Source organism: Neodiprion fabricii, chromosome 4, assembly GCF_021155785.1.
Source record: "Neodiprion fabricii isolate iyNeoFabr1 chromosome 4, iyNeoFabr1.1, whole genome shotgun sequence".
NCBI lineage: Eukaryota > Metazoa > Arthropoda > Insecta > Hymenoptera > Diprionidae > Neodiprion > Neodiprion fabricii.
Genome location: NC_060242.1, coordinates 7143770 through 7164308, shown reverse-complemented (window position 1 = coordinate 7164308; position 20539 = coordinate 7143770). Strand labels below are relative to the sequence as shown.

The 20539-nt window shown below is 41.7% G+C and overlaps 5 protein-coding genes across 5 annotated transcripts; all 5 read right to left on the bottom strand.

The window, feature by feature from the left end:
* Nucleotides 1-3453: 3453 nt before the first annotated feature.
* Nucleotides 3454-5042, bottom strand: LOC124179324 (trypsin-3-like). The gene is made up of 2 exons (XM_046563536.1): nucleotides 4883-5042; nucleotides 3454-4281 (listed from the first exon to the last, which is right to left on the bottom strand). The coding sequence occupies exons 1-2, from the start codon at nucleotides 4923-4925 to the stop codon at nucleotides 3563-3565; spliced, it is 762 nt and encodes a 253-aa protein (XP_046419492.1). The 5' UTR covers nucleotides 4926-5042; the 3' UTR covers nucleotides 3454-3562.
* Nucleotides 5043-5781: 739 nt separating this feature from the next.
* On the bottom strand, nucleotides 5782-7131 carry LOC124179322 (trypsin-1-like). The gene is made up of 2 exons (XM_046563534.1): nucleotides 6957-7131; nucleotides 5782-6778 (listed from the first exon to the last, which is right to left on the bottom strand). The coding sequence occupies exons 1-2, from the start codon at nucleotides 6997-6999 to the stop codon at nucleotides 6042-6044; spliced, it is 780 nt and encodes a 259-aa protein (XP_046419490.1). The 5' UTR covers nucleotides 7000-7131; the 3' UTR covers nucleotides 5782-6041.
* Nucleotides 7132-8502: 1371 nt separating this feature from the next.
* LOC124179320 (trypsin-3-like) lies at nucleotides 8503-9746 on the bottom strand. Its single transcript, XM_046563532.1, has 2 exons — nucleotides 9655-9746; nucleotides 8503-9346 (listed from the first exon to the last, which is right to left on the bottom strand). Exons 1-2 carry the CDS (start codon nucleotides 9698-9700, stop codon nucleotides 8610-8612), a joined length of 783 nt encoding a protein of 260 aa, XP_046419488.1. The 5' UTR covers nucleotides 9701-9746; the 3' UTR covers nucleotides 8503-8609.
* A 3349-nt stretch (nucleotides 9747-13095) lies between these two features.
* LOC124179321 (trypsin-1-like) lies at nucleotides 13096-14964 on the bottom strand. The gene is made up of 2 exons (XM_046563533.1): nucleotides 14853-14964; nucleotides 13096-13942 (listed from the first exon to the last, which is right to left on the bottom strand). The coding sequence occupies exons 1-2, from the start codon at nucleotides 14893-14895 to the stop codon at nucleotides 13203-13205; spliced, it is 783 nt and encodes a 260-aa protein (XP_046419489.1). The 5' UTR covers nucleotides 14896-14964; the 3' UTR covers nucleotides 13096-13202.
* Nucleotides 14965-16703: 1739 nt separating this feature from the next.
* Nucleotides 16704-17927, bottom strand: LOC124179323 (trypsin-3-like). Its single transcript, XM_046563535.1, has 2 exons — nucleotides 17811-17927; nucleotides 16704-17558 (listed from the first exon to the last, which is right to left on the bottom strand). Exons 1-2 carry the CDS (start codon nucleotides 17851-17853, stop codon nucleotides 16822-16824), a joined length of 780 nt encoding a protein of 259 aa, XP_046419491.1. The 5' UTR covers nucleotides 17854-17927; the 3' UTR covers nucleotides 16704-16821.
* Nucleotides 17928-20539: the final 2612 nt, after the last annotated feature.

Sequence of the window (20539 nt, the reverse complement as noted above, 5' to 3'; positions counted from 1 at the left end):
TATATTATGTATCGAACCCTCGATATTCATCTGTGAAATTTATGGCTGTAGTCATTGTCTTTGTCCACTGGTTGCAGAATGGTGGGTTTGTAAATGGGGCGGGTTTGTAGGTTTCTACAACTGTTACAGATGGCACTGAGTGACTTTTAGTGAGTACGCTAGAATTAGCGTTCGAATTAAAGGGCGGGAGGGTGAGCCGAAACTCGAAAGCCGCCTGTAATTGCCTCCAGACACGAAGTTCGCCCAGGAATCGAGTCCCGAGTCTGAAATTATTATGTATAATCCTATTAAGAATATTAGACTTAAAGCCTCGCCTAATTCACCGCGAGAAGCAAGTATCGAGATTGGAGATATTCGCCGAAGAGCCAAGCCCACGCCTCAATTTCCGTTAATATAAATTTCCGACGATTGATCGCGCCCGAAACAGCGACCTTGTAAAGTTCTTTGATAATCAACGAGACCATTTTATTGTCTCAATCTCGCCGATTTCCCACCCGGGGTAATTCTTCCTCGATGTGCCGGTTCACCCCTGGATCCCTTTGTGTTGAGTATCGTTAGCCTCAGCCGTTGGCTGGGTGAATTCTTTCTTCCGCAAGCCTTTCTCGGATTCCGGGGATTCCAAGGATTCGTTGGATTTAGTTCCATTGTGCCTCGTGCCACATAGTCGGGTCTTCTGTTGCCGTTGGGAGAGGGTGAAAAGAATTGACAAACCATAAAAGGAGCGGATCGGATATTTTTCACTTGGGAATACAATGCGAAAATTCCACATCTTGTATCCCACTCAGATTTTCGGTGGTTACGGTGCTTGAGCATTCGCTGTGACGGCAGTATCCCGTCGTCCCTTCGGAATCAGCAGACACTGGCAACGATAACACGGTTCCTAGTGATCTATGATGCTATAATTATCCTGCACGGACATGCTTTTAATTATTCCCTAGGGAATCCCATGAGTAGGTATATCGCTAATGCGTGAGTACCCTACACCGAGGCGTGTGTCGGGTTATCTCGCTCGATTCACGGCGCTTCCGTTCCACCTGGACGATTAGTGAACCTTCAGTCCAAGCTGGAGGTGGGAAACTTTCGGGGGCAGGAGGGGCAAGGATAAGCGAGAGAGAAGTAAAAGAAAAATCCACGGATCAAAATTTCGTCGCCGTGGCAGCCGCAGGTGAGAATCGATTCCAGTTTTATAAGTATGGAAAGCCATTAGCACTTGAGCACTGTCTCCCAACTCCCTTGCCAAAACCTGTTCTTTACATTTCCATTCCATTATTGTTCTCCGGTCTCTCGTCCCATCCCGCCGCGGCCCTCTGCACCCCATTACACCCCGTTTCTCTGCCCCCAAAGCTCTGCACATTGTGTTTCAGTACAATACGCCTACAGCCATACACGAGGGTGCAGGTTGTACATGTTTCCAGTCATGTACATGGGTATGTAACGCTCCGGAGTGAGCTGGCAACAATATAGTTAACGTTGCATAATACATTTTCGTAGCTGGGGCAGATTATTGGGTAGAGAGACACGTATATAGCTCTGGTTGACTTGTGTGACACGTCGATCTAGTCGTTCACTTATATACTCGACGCGTGTGTGGGTACAGGGGGATATAGCGTAAGAGATGTTAAAGGTTCGCGATGTAGGTACGCTATCGCGCGCGGTACTCTGCAGGATCTACTAGTCCTTTGTTCAGTAGTTTGAGAGCGAGAAGGACAAACATGTTTGTAATTGGTTCGAACCAATTACGTACAGTCTGGTAAGTTGAAGAGTGCTCGATGTCGAAGGTATTGTTTCATCACTCTGCTCGCAAGCGGAGGTAGAATTCCGCACTAGGCTGTTGCCTTGTACCGTTCAACTTCACACACACATCTGAATTGGCATCTGTGAGACTTCGAAAAATTTTCAGGGTAAGCCAGACTACATAGAATGTCGATTATCGTCACCTTCAAACACTTGAGTTCATTGGTAGACTTTTGCGATCTGTAGTGTCGAAACGCTTCTGGATCGTGACGAGTGAATTTCCCAGAGAATGAGCAGCTCTTGAAGTGCCGAAACCCTCCATTTCGCATGCTTCATCTGGCTTACAGCTTTGCTGGCTCCGCAGTACAGCTCGATGAACACTGCATCTGTAGGCACTCGTGAATAATAGTTCAGCACAATGTGACTTAGTTCGTTTGAAACTTGAATAGCACAGCTCTTCATTGCAGTCAGCATACGGTTTGTTGACTACGGTATGAACGGTTGGTTGATGGTTTATGATACAGCGAGGCTGGAACACAATAGTTTGAAGGTTAGGATTCATGGCGTTGGTCGCTGCTGGTGTTGACGTTGCTTTGGCCATTTGTTTTGATCAAAGCGTTGACAACGGAGAACGAAGGATTTTGGCTGATTGCTAAAATTAACATTTATTATTAGGGTCTGAAATACCCTTTATGTACGTGGTTACAAATGAAAGGGGGGATTACCGCGACCGGCTTACTGCTTAATAAATGTGCGAGCTTCCAAATTCTGGATACGAAAAGCTCGATTTAACGGTTTAATAGTGTTCAATGTTCATATATACCCCGCAAATACCAATCCAGGCTCCAATTTCCTATTAGGTTAGGGACTTTACGTCCTTAGTGTAAAATTTTTTGCTCACCCGGTGCCCCGAGCCCAAAAATGTCGCTGAATACCGTAACACCGAACACTTTTTGTATGTGGTGACGGGATTGTGTATGTTTTAAATTTAGGGAATTGTACAACTAACAGATGGTTAAATGACAAACGTTCTCAGTTCACGTTAACACATCTAGCTTTGGGACAGTAGAAGATCAAACGTCCAAACACTCTAATGAATTATCTTTTATCGTTATCGTTATATTTGTGCATAGTTGAAAATCATTTTTATTTATAATCAAGTCTTGAAAATATCGTTACTGTTTGGGGGTCATTGATGAAAGTATGACAGAAGCGAAGAGAACTTTGAATCTCTTTGTAAGTAGCCACAGAATAATCGTATGAGACATATTGCAGAAAATTTTTTATTTGATTCCTCGTGTTTCACGAAATAGATGGGTGCTAATCATAACAAACTACACAACCACTGATAGATATTTTCGTTGTTTATAATGCGATAAGCCACTTTGGTTGATGTATAACACTAATTAAATTTTATTGACTAAAAATATACTACGCGGCAGGAGTGCCGGGGCTTATCAATAAAGTAGCAAAGCCAGGGGGACAGGGTTCAATTGGGTCCAATTATTCTATCTGAAACTTTGTGTTGGAACGGTAAAACCGACGTGAATTTACAAACCTGCAGAAGCTCCGCACGAAACGCTCGTTCAATTCCTTCACGTCCATCAAAGTATGCCTTTCGTTTCTCCTGAATGTCGTACCTCGAAGTTAGACAGACCAGTATTTGGCTTATTGCTAGGCAGGTTTTCGCCGACGCAGGTGTGCAGGAAAAAGCAGGAAAATCGTTAACGTGATTTTAATTGCTTCACGACAAGTGTGTTTCATTTCATTAAGATTCAAAAGAAGGACCCGAAAATGTGAGGACAGTAGGGGATCAGCACCCGGCTCCTTAGACTCCTGATACGCCAGATATCCAGCTGCGGTGAGCTGCGATTTCAGTATAGACACTGGGGAATCCAGGCTGGGCGCAACCATAACTCCATGACATGACGCCAGCAAGCCGTCGCTGGATAAGCAGTGGACCGCCTTGGTCTCCACGACAAGTGCCTCGACCGCCTTCGAGGAAAGCGGCGCATATCTGACCAGCAGGAAGTCCTCCCCAAAAGCTATAGGCGCTGCTGCATTCGCCCTTGGAGATGATGGGGATGTTGATGATCTGGAGGTTTGTAGAGAAGCTACCGCCCTCGATTAGTGCACCCCATCCAGTGATGACAGCGCGATCGCCAGCCATAGCCTCTTCGTTTTCGGAGTACATAGAAACCGGCTGGCGCGTTGCGTCCAGGACAAGTGGAGAGCTCATCCGGAGCAGGGAAATGTCGTTGACGTGGAGCCCCCAGTTGTTTGATCCGTAGTTCGGGTGGTTCACGACCAGGAGCAGTGTTGTCAGGCTGCCACCACTGGTCGAGGAAACGGATCCAGCCCGGACAAGATACCAGCTTCTGGGGTAAACCATGCAGTGAGCTGCGGTCAGGACCCAGTTTTCGGAGATTATGCTGCCGCCGCAACTGTGGGAGCCGAGGAGAGTTAGGGACACCTGGTAAGGTGCCTCAGACATCACTGCATCCATGCCACCAACGATGCGACTCGTGGGGTTCAGAGGATTTGGAGCTGGAATAAAAACATCCGAGACAAGCGTCAATTGGCGAATTGGCTGCCTCGGGGCGTTTTGTCGCTGGCATTTTCATTAGCTGTGGCTTTTACACAAATACACGTCTACGCAGTTGATTCTATATAGTGATTTGTGACGGTGCCAGTATTGCCTGACATCGTGCACGATATCTAAACAAAGTGCCGTCAAATTAAAGATTTGTGAAATAGTGTTGTTGAAATTAGCGATTAATTTACATTTCGCTCGAAATTCAAAAAAAAGTTCACGTAGTCACGAGATTGAAATTCGTAACGTTACCGTAACGAAATATTGTGGCAAAATCACTATTTTCTTATTTTTACAGTGACTTTCAATAAACTACGATTTCAAAATTCGAGAATGTTTTATTTTATCGCAGTTTACTGAATTCCAAACAATTCAAAAATCGCGAAATGACGGGTTTTCCGAAGCATAAATCGTTACAATAATGTCACTAATTTCAACATGATACGTAGTTACGGAGTTTCAATCTCATTATCACCGTCTCAGGCTACTTATCAGTATAAAGAGTAGCTTTCTGTTAAAGTCTGTTTGACACGTGCATAAGTATTGGGTACTCACCAGCACCAGCTACGATGGCGAGCAGAATAACGATCTTGATCATCCTGATACGACACTGATCTGATCGTGGATTTTTAAGATTGTACCAAAGTTACTGTACTGTAAGGCTACTTTATATGGTCTGGGTACCGGGTTTATCGGGATTAAGTATCTCAGACCATGGTTAAATGTAATTGAATATTACTTTGTATGCAGCTTTTGTATGCCTGTGTTGGACAGAACGAGTTACTATCTACGTAATCATTGATAATGCACTGGAAATTGATGGAAGTGTTAAGAACCTCACATTTTTTTATTCAGTAGCCAGGTTATCACACAGATAACTCAACTTACTTGCATTTTCCATCTTCCGTTGGATTAATTGCGCATTAATCATAGTCTCAAGCCTAGAGGTAATTCTCTCAAACGACCCTTGGTATATGTTCTGAAATTATTATTGCTTCAGACGTTCAAGGTACACGCGAGCTAGTTATCTGCAGCAGCGGCAGCAGCGGCTACAAGGATGAGCATAATAATGTGCAAATTTGAGTAAAACCCGAAATTGTTCCAACGTTGACAGTCGCTAGTTGTCGCACCGCATAAATCACGATTAATTAAACCATTACCTCATCAAACGAGATTAATCATGTTTATCAAATGAATCTCATAGCACGTACGTGCAGATGCCACATGGATATAAACCTCCGATAACATTCTAAACAGAATGACAAATCTAGGTAACTATCAAACACTTGACTATAATGCTTCTTGTCTTGATGTCTTTTACCTACCTATCTGGTGAATAAAATCTAGATTGTATGCTCGTTATAAGAGTTTTTACAGTATAAGGGATGATTCATCAGTTGTTTCAGTTCATGGTTCAAGTAGTTGAGAAGTTTCAGGAGACAATGAAGTTCAGGTTTTCAGTAGTTGGAGCCTAGTATTTTATTCGATGTCGCTATATCTGTAATTAAATTAAAGTTGGCAATACGCGTAGCAAATATACACAAATGTACGGTCAAGACACTGTTCCTCAAGTGGATAAGAAGATGAACGGTTCAACAGCTATAAGGATGATCAGATTCATCAAACATGTATTTATTAATTGAAAATATCGTTAATGAAATCAAGCCCCGCGGTTGCTTGAAGGATAAGCTAGGTGAAATGGAGAGACTGATTTTTAGACTCCAGAGTTGGTGGAGATCCAGCTGCGGTAGGACGCGACCTCAGTGTATACACCCGGCCATCCAGCGCGGGCGCAACCGTTACCCCAGGAAACGACACCAGCGAGACGTCCGCTGATAGCGAGGGGACCACCAGAGTCACCCTGGCAGGCGTCTTTGCCTCCCTCAGGATACGCGGCACAGATTTGACCGTCGGGAAGTCCTCCCCAGACCCTGTAAGCGCTGTTACAGTCAGCCTTGGAAATAATGGGGACAGAGACAGTCTGGAGAGTTCTGGAAGCGCTGCCTCCCTCGGTAAGAGTACCCCATCCGGTTATGACAGCGATGGAACCGACGGTGGCTTCCTCGTCAACGGCGTACAGAGAGATGGGCTGACGGGTGGAGTCTAGGGTGAGGGCTGATGCCAGTTGCAGCAGAGCGATGTCGTTGATCGGGATTCCCCATCTGTTTGAGCTGTAGCTTGCGTGGCTCACTACTGAACTGAGTGATATGCGGGTGCCGCCAGTGCTGGAGACGGTGGAACCAGCGCGAACGGTGAACCATCTTCTGGGGTAGACCATGCAGTGAGCAGCGGTCAAGATCCAGGTGTCGGAGATGATGGCACCACCGCAGATGTGCGAGCCGAAGACCTGGAGAGATACCTGGTAGGGTACTTCTTCGATGGCGGCATCCTCACCACCAACGATACGACCAGTTGGGCTTACATTGCCGGTTTGGAACGAAGCATTTACAGCTGGACTAGAGATTACACTGTAAGATTAACAAGTGGAGAATATGCTTTGGCACTTGGTAATGGTGCAGGATTCGTGATTTGAGCAGCGAATATATTCTTCGTAACCAATGTAAGGTATAAAATATATATTTTGTACAAAACTTTATATTCAATACGTGTAAGGATATCAGGCACTCACAGGCAACAGCCACGAGGGCGACCAGAACGACGATCTTGATCATCCTTAGGCTGAAATAATGTACTCGTCGGTTTCGAAAACGTAACTGACGGCTTAATTTTATATTCAGCTGTATTTATACGATTTGGATACAAATTTTGTCGGAACTACGTACAAACTTGTCTGACTGGTCACGATTAAATCGACTCATAAATTTGATATGATAATTGAGAATTCGTGCTTGTCTGCAGGTAGGAATTCAAGTGACAATGTACCGCGTATAATTAGAGGATTTAAAATCTACTCGTGTTCTGACAGTTCATCGATCAGATATGATTAGATCAGAGACTGGGATCATGGTTTTTCGATATTGCAGAGAGATGAGATTAACGTGCCAGTATATTAGGCTCCGACATCAGAAACTTGGAGGCAATTCTCATTTTGGTAGTAGAATCCTGAACATATTTTTCGCTGGAGGTTCATGAAGTAATCACTGTGACATTCGACGTTGTATAATCTCGTAGACATTTATGATTGGGTCGCCATGTCGACAAATTATGGGAGAAGATGTTGCGGCCGATGCTGAATTTATTATACGCCACGTCAGGAGAAAGTAAGAAGAACCGAGCAAGGGTATCCTTGTGGCCCATGTTATACGATTTTATCGTTCGTTTAATGGCTAATGAGTGGGTATCCATGTGTCTGTTCAAATGGCCGGTAAATCCAACCCCGAAGAAACGCTAGTAAATCTCCTTAATCAGCTGGAGTCCCAGGGTAACTCTTCCTTAGGGTCTAACTCATTTTGCTCCGTAAAGCACGACCCAGACAATAATTATCGCAGCTGCTATCCTAGCTGATATGTGCTTCCCCGCAGAGAAAGATCGTGGGAGTAAATTACATTATTTTCCTCTGCTGGATTAGGGACAGAGAAGAGATACGGACACAAGGTATTTTCAGCTCCTTTTAATCCACGTGACTTTACTAGCTTGCTCGACATCTAACTGGTCATTTTCAATGTGTATTACTCGTTTCACACTGAGTATACAGAAACAAATACAGGCGGCCAAGAGCCACCGGCTCATGTGCAGTTAGTGAAATACATAAGATTGGACAGTTGGTTAACTTCGTACTACGATGTACATGAAATGTTTGAGGCGAGAAAATAATAGCTTGATTCAATTACCGCCACGTTGCGGAATAGACTGGTTATACAGAGATCTAGGTCTGGATTAAACTACCCAAGTTAATTTACCGATTTCACGGTGAATTGTTACGGTTTATAATACAATACCATATCTTTTTACACAGTGGATAACTCTGAAGATCGAGATTGAAAATAGAAAAAATTCGGTGCATTTAGACCGAGTTTAAAAAAAATTTCATCCAGGAATCAAAACCTTTGAAGCTTATTTGAGCAGAGACAGTAGAACGAGTTTGTTAAGCCGAGGCCATTGAAATGGAGTGGGTTTGTCATTTTCTCGATGTTTGGATCGTTTTGTCGTTCATATTCAGTGAAACTTTATTTGAATTAGTTATATCAATGTGGTCAGAATAGGGAGAAAAGAAATTTACGTTCCGATCGCTGTGTATTTATTCAACATTTCAAGGTCATGCCTAAAACTAACGTGTTCACAAACAATTCAGTTTTCGATCACGAAACTCCAACGTCGATTTTTAGACTCCAGAGGTCTCGGTGATCCAGGTTCGGTAGGCAGCGACTTCGGTATAGACGCCTGGGAATCCGACAGCGCCGCATTGGAATGTCCAGGAAACGATACCTGCTTGGCGTCCATGAACGGCAACGGGGCTACCGGTGTCGCCTTGACAAGCTCCCAGACCACCTTCGTCCCAAGCGGCACATATGTGGTTTTCCTCAATCCCTCCGATACTGGCGTATGCTTCGTTGCAATCATCCTGCGAGATGATGGGCACGGCGATAGCCTGGAGGGTGGAAGAGTAGGCGCCGTGATTGGAGGTCGCTCCCCATCCGGTGACTATGGCGGGGGCACCAATGACTGTTTGTTCGCTCAGGTCGTAGAGCGAGATGGCGGCCTGAGTGGAATCGAAGACGATGCTGGTGCTCAGCTGGATGAGGGCGATGTCGTTCACGGGGTGCCAGTAGGCGTTCGAGCCAAAGCTCGGGTGCAGAATGGTTGCTGCAGCCTGGTGGATGGTGCCACCACTGTTGGAGAGCTGGGATCCTGAGCGGACCGTGTACCAGGTCCACGGGAAGGGCATGCATTCGGCGGCGGTAAGGATCCAGGTCTCAGAGATTATGCTACCACCGCACCAGTGGGTCCCCAAAGCGCGAACCGAAACCTGGTAAGGCGTCTCTTCGATGGTCGTCGCCGCTCCACCGACTATGCGATGGGTCGGGTTCACCTCGCGTGTACGGAGCAGAGGAACTGCACCTGATAAACGAGCCAGGAATGAGGCTTGGACTCTGGCCGCCTTGAGTCCAGACCGGAATGTAAGATTACGAAAGAGACCGGACTCCTATTTTCTGTTCACGGAAAAAATGGGCCTAATTTTGGTTACGGAGTTCAGTAGTTCCGAGAACATCAATCGCAGCACCGTGGTAATAACTGCCAAACCCCGTAAGCGAAATTTGGCCCACATTTACAAGACGAGTTCACGTTAGTCTTCTTACTGATCTTACGTCCTGGTCTTACGGGATACTTTGTTAACTTGAAGTTTTAGTTATTGCTTGATTACTTACCGACTGTGGCAGCTGCCAAGGCGAATAAAACAGTAAACTTGATCATTTTCGAGTCGAGTTTACTGTTTGTGTAAATTAGAAGCTTGAAACTGGCCTGATAATCGCTGACGGCTCTTTTTATAGTATTTAGGCATCAAGTTTATCGCGATCAAGGAAGCACGTATTTGATTAAATCCGATCGGTTCGGTGATCTTCAACCTGCCGCAACATTATACTTACGTCCTAGGTACTTGTAGTGGCTTTACGTAACGTGGTTCAGCTTGTGCTCACAATGATATACAGGGCAATTTTCAACGTTAGCTCCACTTGTGCCACCTTTCTCACCATCGACTCGTCACGTGCCAATCGCAAATATGATGATTCATGTGCGAGGAATTGCAATCGCAAAGGCTATCTTAAAATATTTTAGAATCTGCAACGCTAATCAAGACCTGGAAAAACCTGGGTCACTTTTAAAACAATTTTCCCCCCGAATCGCAGTGCAATTCCCACTGTAATGGAAAATCTTCCGTCAAGTCGGGCTTTGAGAGTTAATACGATAATCTTGGACACAGAATTTGTGCTTTCTTGGTGGAACGGATACAAACCTCGTTCTCTGATTATCGTCTCTGATTATGATTCCCCACGAGTTTGAATCATCCTCCAACTTCAATCCTCTTCTTTTATTTATGTAGGTGAAAGTATCGCTTATTAATAATTCTGGTGTCGGCGGTCTATTAAAATGAAAATCAAATTATTTGAAGTTTTGGCCCGAACGAAAAGGCCCTCTTCAGAGTGACAAAATTTTTTTTATCGACAGCATAAATAAATTTGTACAAAATTCACACGGTTAAAAGTTAATTATAAAATTTCTATTTCAACGTACATTTCTCGACATATATGTATGGCCAATCTGTGTCTAGTCAAGGCTATTTCTCTCTGGGTCCAATATGATGCTTCGTTCGTATACGTAAGCTCTGAATTTAATTTTTTTATTTATTTGACGAACGTAAATTGCATTGCATGATTTACATAGAATTTTGTAAATCACATCAGATTGATTTTTCTGGGGGGTTTTATATTTATCTAAGTTAAATAAGAAGGACAGATCGTTGCTGATAGTAAAATTTTTATTGAATTTTTTAAGAACTCCAGGAACAGTAGTAATCTATCATTTCTATTTAACTCGGAAAAAACAGCCTTTTGATAATCCTTTTGAAAAATGAATTTAATGTTGTTTATAAAATTCCCTGTAGTGTATATGCAATGCAGTTTCCATTAAATTAAATAAGTAAAAAAGAGACGTACCACCTGAACTAGATATTAAGTTTTAATCCCAAGTTCAGCTACGAAGATGCGAGGATACCGAAGAATCAAAAAAATAATGAAACAGATTAAATTCATGAAATGCGTGAAATAGTCCTGAAAAAAATTTCGGTGTAACCATCCGACGTGATATTTAATATCTTAGTAATATCTGTCATAGTTCGTTCAAAACTCAGGTCAAACAAAAAAACTTTTCGCTCTCTATTATTTTTATATTTTTCATGAGCTTTTACATAAACGATTTTGACTAGGTTAATTATAACTGATTAGAACCTTCGGGTGTACTTCCGTTTAGAACATACCTCCGATCGATCTGAAATTTGGTATACTTATGTATTTTGATGCGCTGATCAAGAATATCATACTCAAAACACCCGCAAATTCGATTTTCAAGGTCAAATCGACAAAAAATCGATTTTTTAAATGTTTTTCACATTTATTGCAACAAATATAAGGAAAAACCCAAACCCAAATCTAAACAAACCCACACATACACACACACACACACACACACACACACACAAAACAAAAAAAAAATTGATTTGACCTTGAAAATCGAATTTGCGGGTATTTTGAGTATGATATTCTTGATCAGCGCATCAAAATACATAAGTATACCAAATACACACACACACACGCATACAAAAAAAAAAAAAATTGATTTGACCTTAAAAATCGAATTTGCGGGTATTTTGAGTTTGATATTCTTGATCAGCGCATCAAAATACATAAGTATACCAAATATACACACACACACACACACACACATACAAAAAAAAAAAAAAAATTGATTTGACCTTAAAAATCGAATTTGCGGGTGTTTTGAGTATGATATTCTTGATCAGCGCATCAAAATACATAAGTATACCAAATATACACACACACACACACACACACATACAAAAAAAAAAAAAAAAAAAAATTGATTTGACCTTAAAAATCGAATTTGCGGGTGTTTTGAGTATGATATTCTTGATCAGCGCATCAAAATACATAAGTATACCAAATTTCGCATTGATCGGAGGTATGTTCTAAACGGAAGTTTATCCGAACCTTCCTTCCTTCACTCCCATCAAGGATACGCTACACTTACACACGTGCGCTTGTTTATCCACTTTCATTTTTAATTACAAAAAGTCTCACTTAAACATGAACTAGAAATTGTTTTCTGAAAAGGGTCTATACAAGTCGTGAACTTGCCTCTGACCGATTCGTATACAAACTCATTAAAATTCTAGAATAATGTGATACGTTTTCGACCTAAAAAGTACTCAGATATAATGTAAAAATATCTTGCTTTCAATTTAGATTTACGATAAAAAAAAAGATATCTCAATTTGCACGATGCATTTTGATTACGAAATATGCATCTACCTGTGTTGTTCTTGGATTTTTATTTCTAATTCCTGTTACATGTCGAGAAATGTACTGAGTCAGAACAAAATTTTTAGAATTCAATTTCAAGTATGAAAATGTTCTACATATTTCTATATATTGTCTGTAAAAATATTCCAGTAACTCTGAAGAGAGCCCTCTCCTGGGGCCAAAGCGACAAAATAATTTGGCTTTGATTTTTATCGAACATGGATACAGCGATTATTCATATCGTTATAGTAACGGTCCAAAAATAAATCGATATTGATTGAGTGATTATGCGATTAAACTCTATTGATTGCTCATTGCACGTACCGATACTATGCTACTAGCAGCACGATAAACAATGCTTCGGATACTTGTTCACCATTATAACGTATTCGTAGAACCCAGACAGGTTTGAAAATTTTTTATTATTATGAGAATTAAGTGTGAAGAACTGAAATTCACCATCCTTCGGTCTGAATTTCAGAAAGAGCGTCTTCTCTTTGACAACAGCTTGAAATCATCATTAATTGGAAAACCGAAAGTTCAAGAATGTGAATCCTTGGATTTGCATGAGTGACCTGAAAATATCATGAATTAACACTAAAGTTTAAGACAGTCCATAATTCGAATTGGACATCGGCATCTCCAGATGTCGTTATAGCGCTCGTCGGCTGATGATTAGTTTCACTTGAAGATGCTGTGGAAAGTGGAAAGTGAAAAGCAAATGGTGGAATAGCCGCTAGGATAAAGGGGAGGATGAGTTTATCAAACATGTTTTAGTCAATTTACTGTATTGCTTTCGAAATAGTACAAAATCGAGAATGAAATCAAGCCTCGCAATCGGTTGTAAGGTTGGCGAGGTACAGTTGAGAGTCTGCTTCTCAGACTCCAGACTTCTCACTGATCCAGTCGCGGTAGTAAGCAACCTCGGTGTAAACACCGGGCCATCCAGCCTCAGCGCATCCCTTACCCCAGGTAACGATACCCGCCAAAACACCATCGATAGCGAGAGGACCGCCAGAATCACCTGTGCAAGCGTCGTGGCCTCCATCAGAATACCCGGCGCATATTTCGCCGTAAGGAAGTCCTCCCCAAGCTATGTAGGAGGTGTTGCAGTCGGACTTGGAGATGATTGGGAGGGTCACAACCTGGAGCACGGATTGCCAGTAGCCTGATTCAGTAAGGGAACCCCATCCACTGACGATGGCCTTAGCACCCTCAACAGCTTCCTCGCCTTGTTCGTACAGAGGAATGATGGCGCGGGTGGAGTCCAGGGTGAGATTGTCGTTCAGATGGATCAGAGCAATGTCGTTGACGGTGTATCCATAATCACTGTTTACTGAGTAGTTCTCATGGGTGATGTAAGAGTCAAAGGTGCTCACGCTACCGCCGCTGGAAGCGAGAGATGATCCAGCGCGAATTATATACCAGGCGATATCGTAGACCATGCAGTGAGCAGCGGTCAAGATCCAGTTCTCAGCGATGATGGAACCACCGCATATGCTGGTGCCGTTCACCTCGATAGATACCTGGTAGGGTACTTGCTCGATGGTGGCATTTTCACCTCCTACGATACGGCTGGCGAGGCTAAGCTTATTCAGGAGGGAACTGGGGGCCGCAGCTGAAACACAGATGTCCAGGCTCTCGCAAATTGGCAAACGGTTGTCAGTCGAAGCAATTTTCATTCGGGAATACAGTGGACAGGGGTCAGTTGTAGCATAACAAATATCTCGCGCAGTATAGTATAGTATAGTATAGCATAGTAAGTACCCACTATCATTCGAGAGATACGCGTTATGTTACAACTCTAAGAATTTTAATATCATGAGCACGTTTATCCATGTGTGCAAGTGAGGTGTGACGGGAAATGTCGCATTAGCGCCATCTTGAGTAAGTCAGTCGATGAGTGTCTCTCGAAGGGAACCTATTTCATTGTCACCTAGCTAGCGTCTCACTAAATATTCGTAGTATCATGTGCACAAATATATAAATTGCCAAGTGGCTTCTTCGAATTCTGTTGGGGAAATTTAATTATAGTTAACCTCCACAATTAGTAATTCTGAGGCTATATAATAGCATAACGAAAAACTGACGGCCCAATATTAATATCAATGTATTTCGGCACCTCGATGATACAACGATGTTGAGATAAGCATTCTATTCATTTATTGAGTACTTAAAATATTAATTTATTCATTTTATATTATTCCCCGATACACCATAACGTTATATGTATGTTGTCTTGGTCAATATCACCCGTCATTTATTTTCTTATCCAAATAAATAAATAAATAAATACCAGTAAAGTGCTGAAATTACAAAACTGATTACATATTCTTTCATTTTAAAAACAAATAAGATAACGGTCAACAAAAATCGTTACACAACTGGTCCTTATTATAACTGATTCCGAACTACCCTATGTTCATCGAGGGATCGAAAAGAACTAATGATCAGAGTCACATGAAGATTTCAAGCTCTCTCACTTGGAAAGTTTTCCACAAGATGTTTATGGAGGTTTGCCTACTTACCAGCGGTAGCCACAAGAACGAACAGGATCACAATCTTCATCATCTTCACGACGATACTCTGGTTTCCGAAGTCCAGATGAGAGTTGATTTATTACTGTTGGGTCGTTCGTTTTATACTATTCAGGCTATAAATTTATCATGATTATCTGAATATTTACAACGCTATCGATAGTGATTAAATATCTTTTTAATTAATCTTAAATAGGCAATTAGAATACAGGACATTCTGCTGATTCTTAGCCCTACATTCACGTGGAGATTGGATGATCTCAGATTTCATCTGTGATCTAATCGTCGTAGTTGTAATTAGTGATTTTGAAGCACACACTATGCATTTACTGAAGTAACGTCCTTGAATCTTTGCAATTAGCTGAAATCCTCAGGTCCCAAACTCATTCTGCTTCGTCAAACACGGCCTAGGCGACGAATACGCTGCTACACTACTCTGACTGATGTCGAGCATAACAAGTAGTTCGTTTTACACTAGAATCCTGTGTGATGCGAATAGAACTGAAATAAAAATAGTTCACGAGAGCGGTTGCCGCATTGATATAAAAATTGACGGTGGGGTCCTAAACTGACGTGTTCACGTTTCAGTCAGGAAAAAGATTTCGACACTCACACGGTCGAACTACTACTCCTCAAAATCCGGAGATCAGAACTTTACTGGAATTTGAATATGAGCTGCTACAAACAGGAGAGTGGACGCAATGCACCTAAACTTGATCATCTTTGATTCGAGTTCATCGTCTGTGTGGATGAACTTATAACTAGGCTCATAACTAACCTGTTTGTCGTTGACTGCTCTACTTATTCCATTTGAGCGCGAAATTTAGCGCGATCACGAAAGCACGTATTCGATTGAATGCAATTGGTTGTGTTATCGTTTACTTGCCGCAGTATTCGAAAAATATACCAAATAAATGATGGCTTGTTGACGTGGATCAGACCGTGCTTTAATCGCAACTAAGTTCAGCCACTATTTACCCAATTCAACTTCTTCCTTGTTTCATGGCGCCATATCTCTTGAATCAGTGAATATATTCAGTGTAAATTCAAAGGATTAGGAGATCCCATCCACATGATCTTGCCTTATAAATTTAATCACAATCCTTCAAGTGGTTCTGGACATAGAAACGGTCAAAATTGACTATAATATAATCTTTTTCGTCTCCGCTCCATTTCCGCATGACAATCGTTTGGGACGTGATTATCTATCGAAATGTGACACAAATCGATTTTAAATTTAACATAAGGCTAACGAGAATGAGCGTCACTATGAGGTTGATCATTTTCCGATGAAAGCGAGGTTCGTGTTTTTCTAGAATAAGACTGAATCCTCGCCGTTGTTGTACTGATGAGGTGTCTTCATACCGTTAAAGGATCAGATAAATCGTGACCAATTATATAAATTATAGTCATCATATCTACATAAAACCTTTAAGCAGTACAGGTAAGCTATCAAATATCCTGCTCACTTTCATCATATACCCGCCCAAGCTAAATAGGTGACAGATTCTGCCACGAGACTGGATGTCGTGTGGAAGATTCGGAGAATCAAGGCGGCGATTACGAAACCTCGCATGTCGTTGAATAATATAGAGTGGATGGAGTAATCATTAAATTTGTTATAAAACAGTTGTTAATACGAGTATTAAGTTCGGCAAAGAAAATTCATAGTATCTAGAAGGTAGAACTCCTGTCTAAAGTTAGAAGTCAAGGCAATGAGCTTGTCATGGCTGCCTAGACATCTGTAAATGTCGTTTCAGCAGCGTTAATTGTAAGAGCATTCCACCGGATTTCTCTTTATATAAGGTTACTCTACTTAGTGTGCATAAGTCCCAAGTGATGTTTAGAATAGAATCTTTAATTGATTCGCATTATTTTGGTTGGTATTACAATGTCGGGAATAAAATCAAGCCTCGCAATCAGACGGAAGATTGGCGAAGTGCAGTTGACAGTCTGCTTCTCAGACTTCAGAGTTCTCGGTGATCCAGTCGCGGTAGGAAGCGACCTCGGTGTAAACACCGGGCCATCCAGATCGGGCGCATCCGTTACCCCAGGAAACGACACCAGCAAGAACTCCATCGATCGCAAGAGGACCGCCAGAGTCACCCTGGCAAGCGTCGAAGCCTCCCTCAGGATACGCGGCACAGATCTGACCGTCTGGAAGTCCTCCCCAGACGCTGTAGGCACTGCTGCAGTCAGACTTAGAGATGATTGGGACGGTGACGATCTGGAGGGTGGTGGAAGTACTGCCTCCCTCAGTAAGGGTACCCCATCCGGTGATGATGGCCTCAGCACCGACAACGACATCCTGGTCCTGTTCGTACAAAGTAATGGCGGCGCGAGTGGTGTCTAAGGTGAGGGCTGATGACAGTTTCATCAGAGCAATGTCGTTAATCGGGATTCCATAGGAGTTTGATGCGTAGTCGGCATGGTTGATGATCGAGGAAACGGAGGTCACGCTACCGCCGCTGGTGGAGTAGGTAGATCCAGCACGGATGGTGAACCAAGAAGCGGAGTAGACCATGCAGTGAGCAGCGGTCAAGATCCAGGTGTCGGAGATGATGGAACCACCGCAGATGTGGGAACCGAGGACTTGGAGAGATACCTGGTAGGGTACTTCTTCGATGCTAACATCCTCACCACCAACGATACGGCCGGTGGGGCTCAACGAGTTAAGGAGGGACCTGGGGGCCGCAGCTAGAACACAGATTTGTTGGCTTTCGTGAAACGGTGGACAATCGTTGATTTGTGGAATTCTCATTTAGTAATATATTTTTTAGAATCGAATATCTTATACACATTCGAAAAAATTAATGATCAGAGGTATCTGAAATTTCCAAGAACTTGCGTTTGTGAAGTTACCTTCAGGTAATGCAGAGCAAAGGCTATTTGGTTCGTAAAAAATGGTAATTATGATTTAAAATTATTCTCCACAAGATGTTTACTCACCAGCGGCAGCCACGAGGGCAAACAGGATCGCAACTTTCATCATCCTCAGAACCGTGCTGAATGCTTTGGCTTCTGAAGTCTAGATGGGAGTAGGTTCTTAGCTGCCTGTTGCTTCTTTTTATGATATTGTGGCTACGAATTTATCACGATTATCTAAGTACATATCCGGTGATTGAGCCTGATTGAATATCTTTTTTAATTAATCTTGACTAGTTAATTAGAATAAAGGACATTTTTCTGATTATTATCTCCGTATCCGTGCAAAGATTGGATAGACTCAGATTCCAATTCCATTCTAATCTTTGCTGTCACGATTTCTGGTATTCATTTCGGTCTGGATCTCAACAAGATCTAATTGATTTCCATACGTCCACAGTAACCCACTTCTTCTCTAGGACTGTATTGTCGGACGCGATCAGACGAAAAATTCAGTAACGACTAGGTTCTCACGACTTGGCGTTGCGATTTTACTATCACAAGAATGCAATTGTACATCGACTATATGCGTATCCAGAACGTGCATATCTATTTTTCCGAGTACCATTTCACACATATTTCACATTCCCTAACTTTTATAATATGATTCTATTTCAATTTTGCTATTTACAGAAAGTTACTTCGTGGCATTCGTACACAAATAATTATTGTAAAAGGAAAATACATTCAATGTGGATAAATCAAGTACGTAATGCGTATCAAAAGGTGAGTAAAATAATACGTTGTATCACAAGATACGGATCATGCCGAAAGTCACACTTGTTTAGATATCACCCATCGGCACGTTTTACATACGATTTTTTTAACAACACCTGTGAAGAAAGTTTGATTTGAAAAGCACCGATCGTGCCACTGTCAGTGTTTTAAATCAATGTTAAGTAATTTATACTCAATGAAACAGTGCGTGTAATTGAGTTATTCGAAAGTGCATGTGCATCAAAGAAAGCCATGATGTCGAAAATAGAGGATTTCAGGTGTGTGCTCGAGCTTAAGTTTTTGCCACATTAGTTACCAAGTTTAATAGAATTACTTTCACAGTTTCACCGTCAAACGAGAATCTGATAATCGACATTTTACAGTAGAAAGAGATGTTCGGTAGATTGAGATTCTGACTACATTCTAAGCCATCATATATTGGAAACGAATGATGATATAAAACTTAATTTGTGTTCTGCTATGATGTCGATTAGCAATTTTGAAACAGTGAAATTTTTAGTGTGATCTGCCGTCTTGTTTTTATCGTCTTTGTTTTTTATACCGGATGTTCAATGGCCAAAGAGTGAATACCGTGCATTTCCTGAGATGAGTACTGAATGCCGTTAACAAAGTAACTCAGGTAAATTTCTTCAATGAGTCGAAGTCTTCAGGGTTTTAACTTGTTTTATAAATATTTTAAATAATATCCTAACTGATATCCATCGTGGCATTAGTTTATTCTTCACTTGAATCATGTGCCATGTACGATAATTATACAGCTTTGTCAACGAATTCGATTCTTTCGAGCATAGATTAAATGTTACAATAAATATGGTGGGACAATTTCATTGTGAACCATCCAACCTGGAACTTCGGAAGCGGTTGCCGTATTGTTATGAAAATTGATCACATAGCCCCAAACTGACGTATTCACGATTCGGTCGAGGAGAATGTTTCGACACTTATTAGATCATACAAGCAGTGTTATTTTGTTATTTTAATTTTAGAAATATTTGGATATGAGGTTTTCCAGGCGCTAGCGCGAATACATTGGTACCTAAAAACTTGGTCATTTTCGTTTCGAGTTTATTGTCTGTTTAGATTAGAAGCCCGTAACTAGCCGGATAATCGTTGAGATCTCTCTCCTATACTATTCGAACGCCAAGTGTATCGCGAACCCAGAAGCACATATTTGATTGAACACGATCAGTTTCACCATCGTTTGCTAGCCGTAATATTCTACAAACATGCCAAATACGTGATGGCTTGAATGACGCGGCCCAGCTTGTCCTCCAAGCAATGAACAGCTAGCGCTCAATAAACTTATAATTTACGTAAATGTAACTCCGGCTTACGATCAACTCACTATGATATAGTTCACAGCTTTTCATTTCTTATTGGAACAGAAGAACCCAGCTGGGAATTCATTGGGAGCTCTAAGGAGTCGAAGCAGTAACAAGTTCCTAGTTCGTACGTTCTCTCGTTTATTCCGGACCACTCACAATCAGATGTGAAATTTATCCCTGTCTATATTGACCACTTTTTTCCATAACGAGCTTGCTCAGAAGGATCGAAAGGAAATGAATGTATCTGTACTAAACTTTTTTCATGGTATCCAATCGAGAAGTATTATGTGATGTCGAAGACTTTAGTCATTTTTGATCGGAGAAACATCCATGATGACGCTACTTATACTACGGCTCTTTCATAAGGGTTACTACGAGCTTGACTATCATGTGACGCCGGGTCTTTTTCCTGATACAACTGCACCATCCACGTTCTACTGTTAAGGCGTTTTACAATTAATTGCCTTGGAGTGTGATTTTGTAACGGATTTATTTTCTTATTTTTTTTTTCTCTTTTACAACTGAATTTTCATGAATATACTAAAAGAAATAATGCAAGCATTATAAATACAATTAATCCATAGGTTGAAATTTAATGGTAATCAGTAATGATTTTATTCAGTTGATCTTCGATCTTATTCAATCTTTTCTTTTTGTATATGCACGCATAATTTATTAGACATTCATACA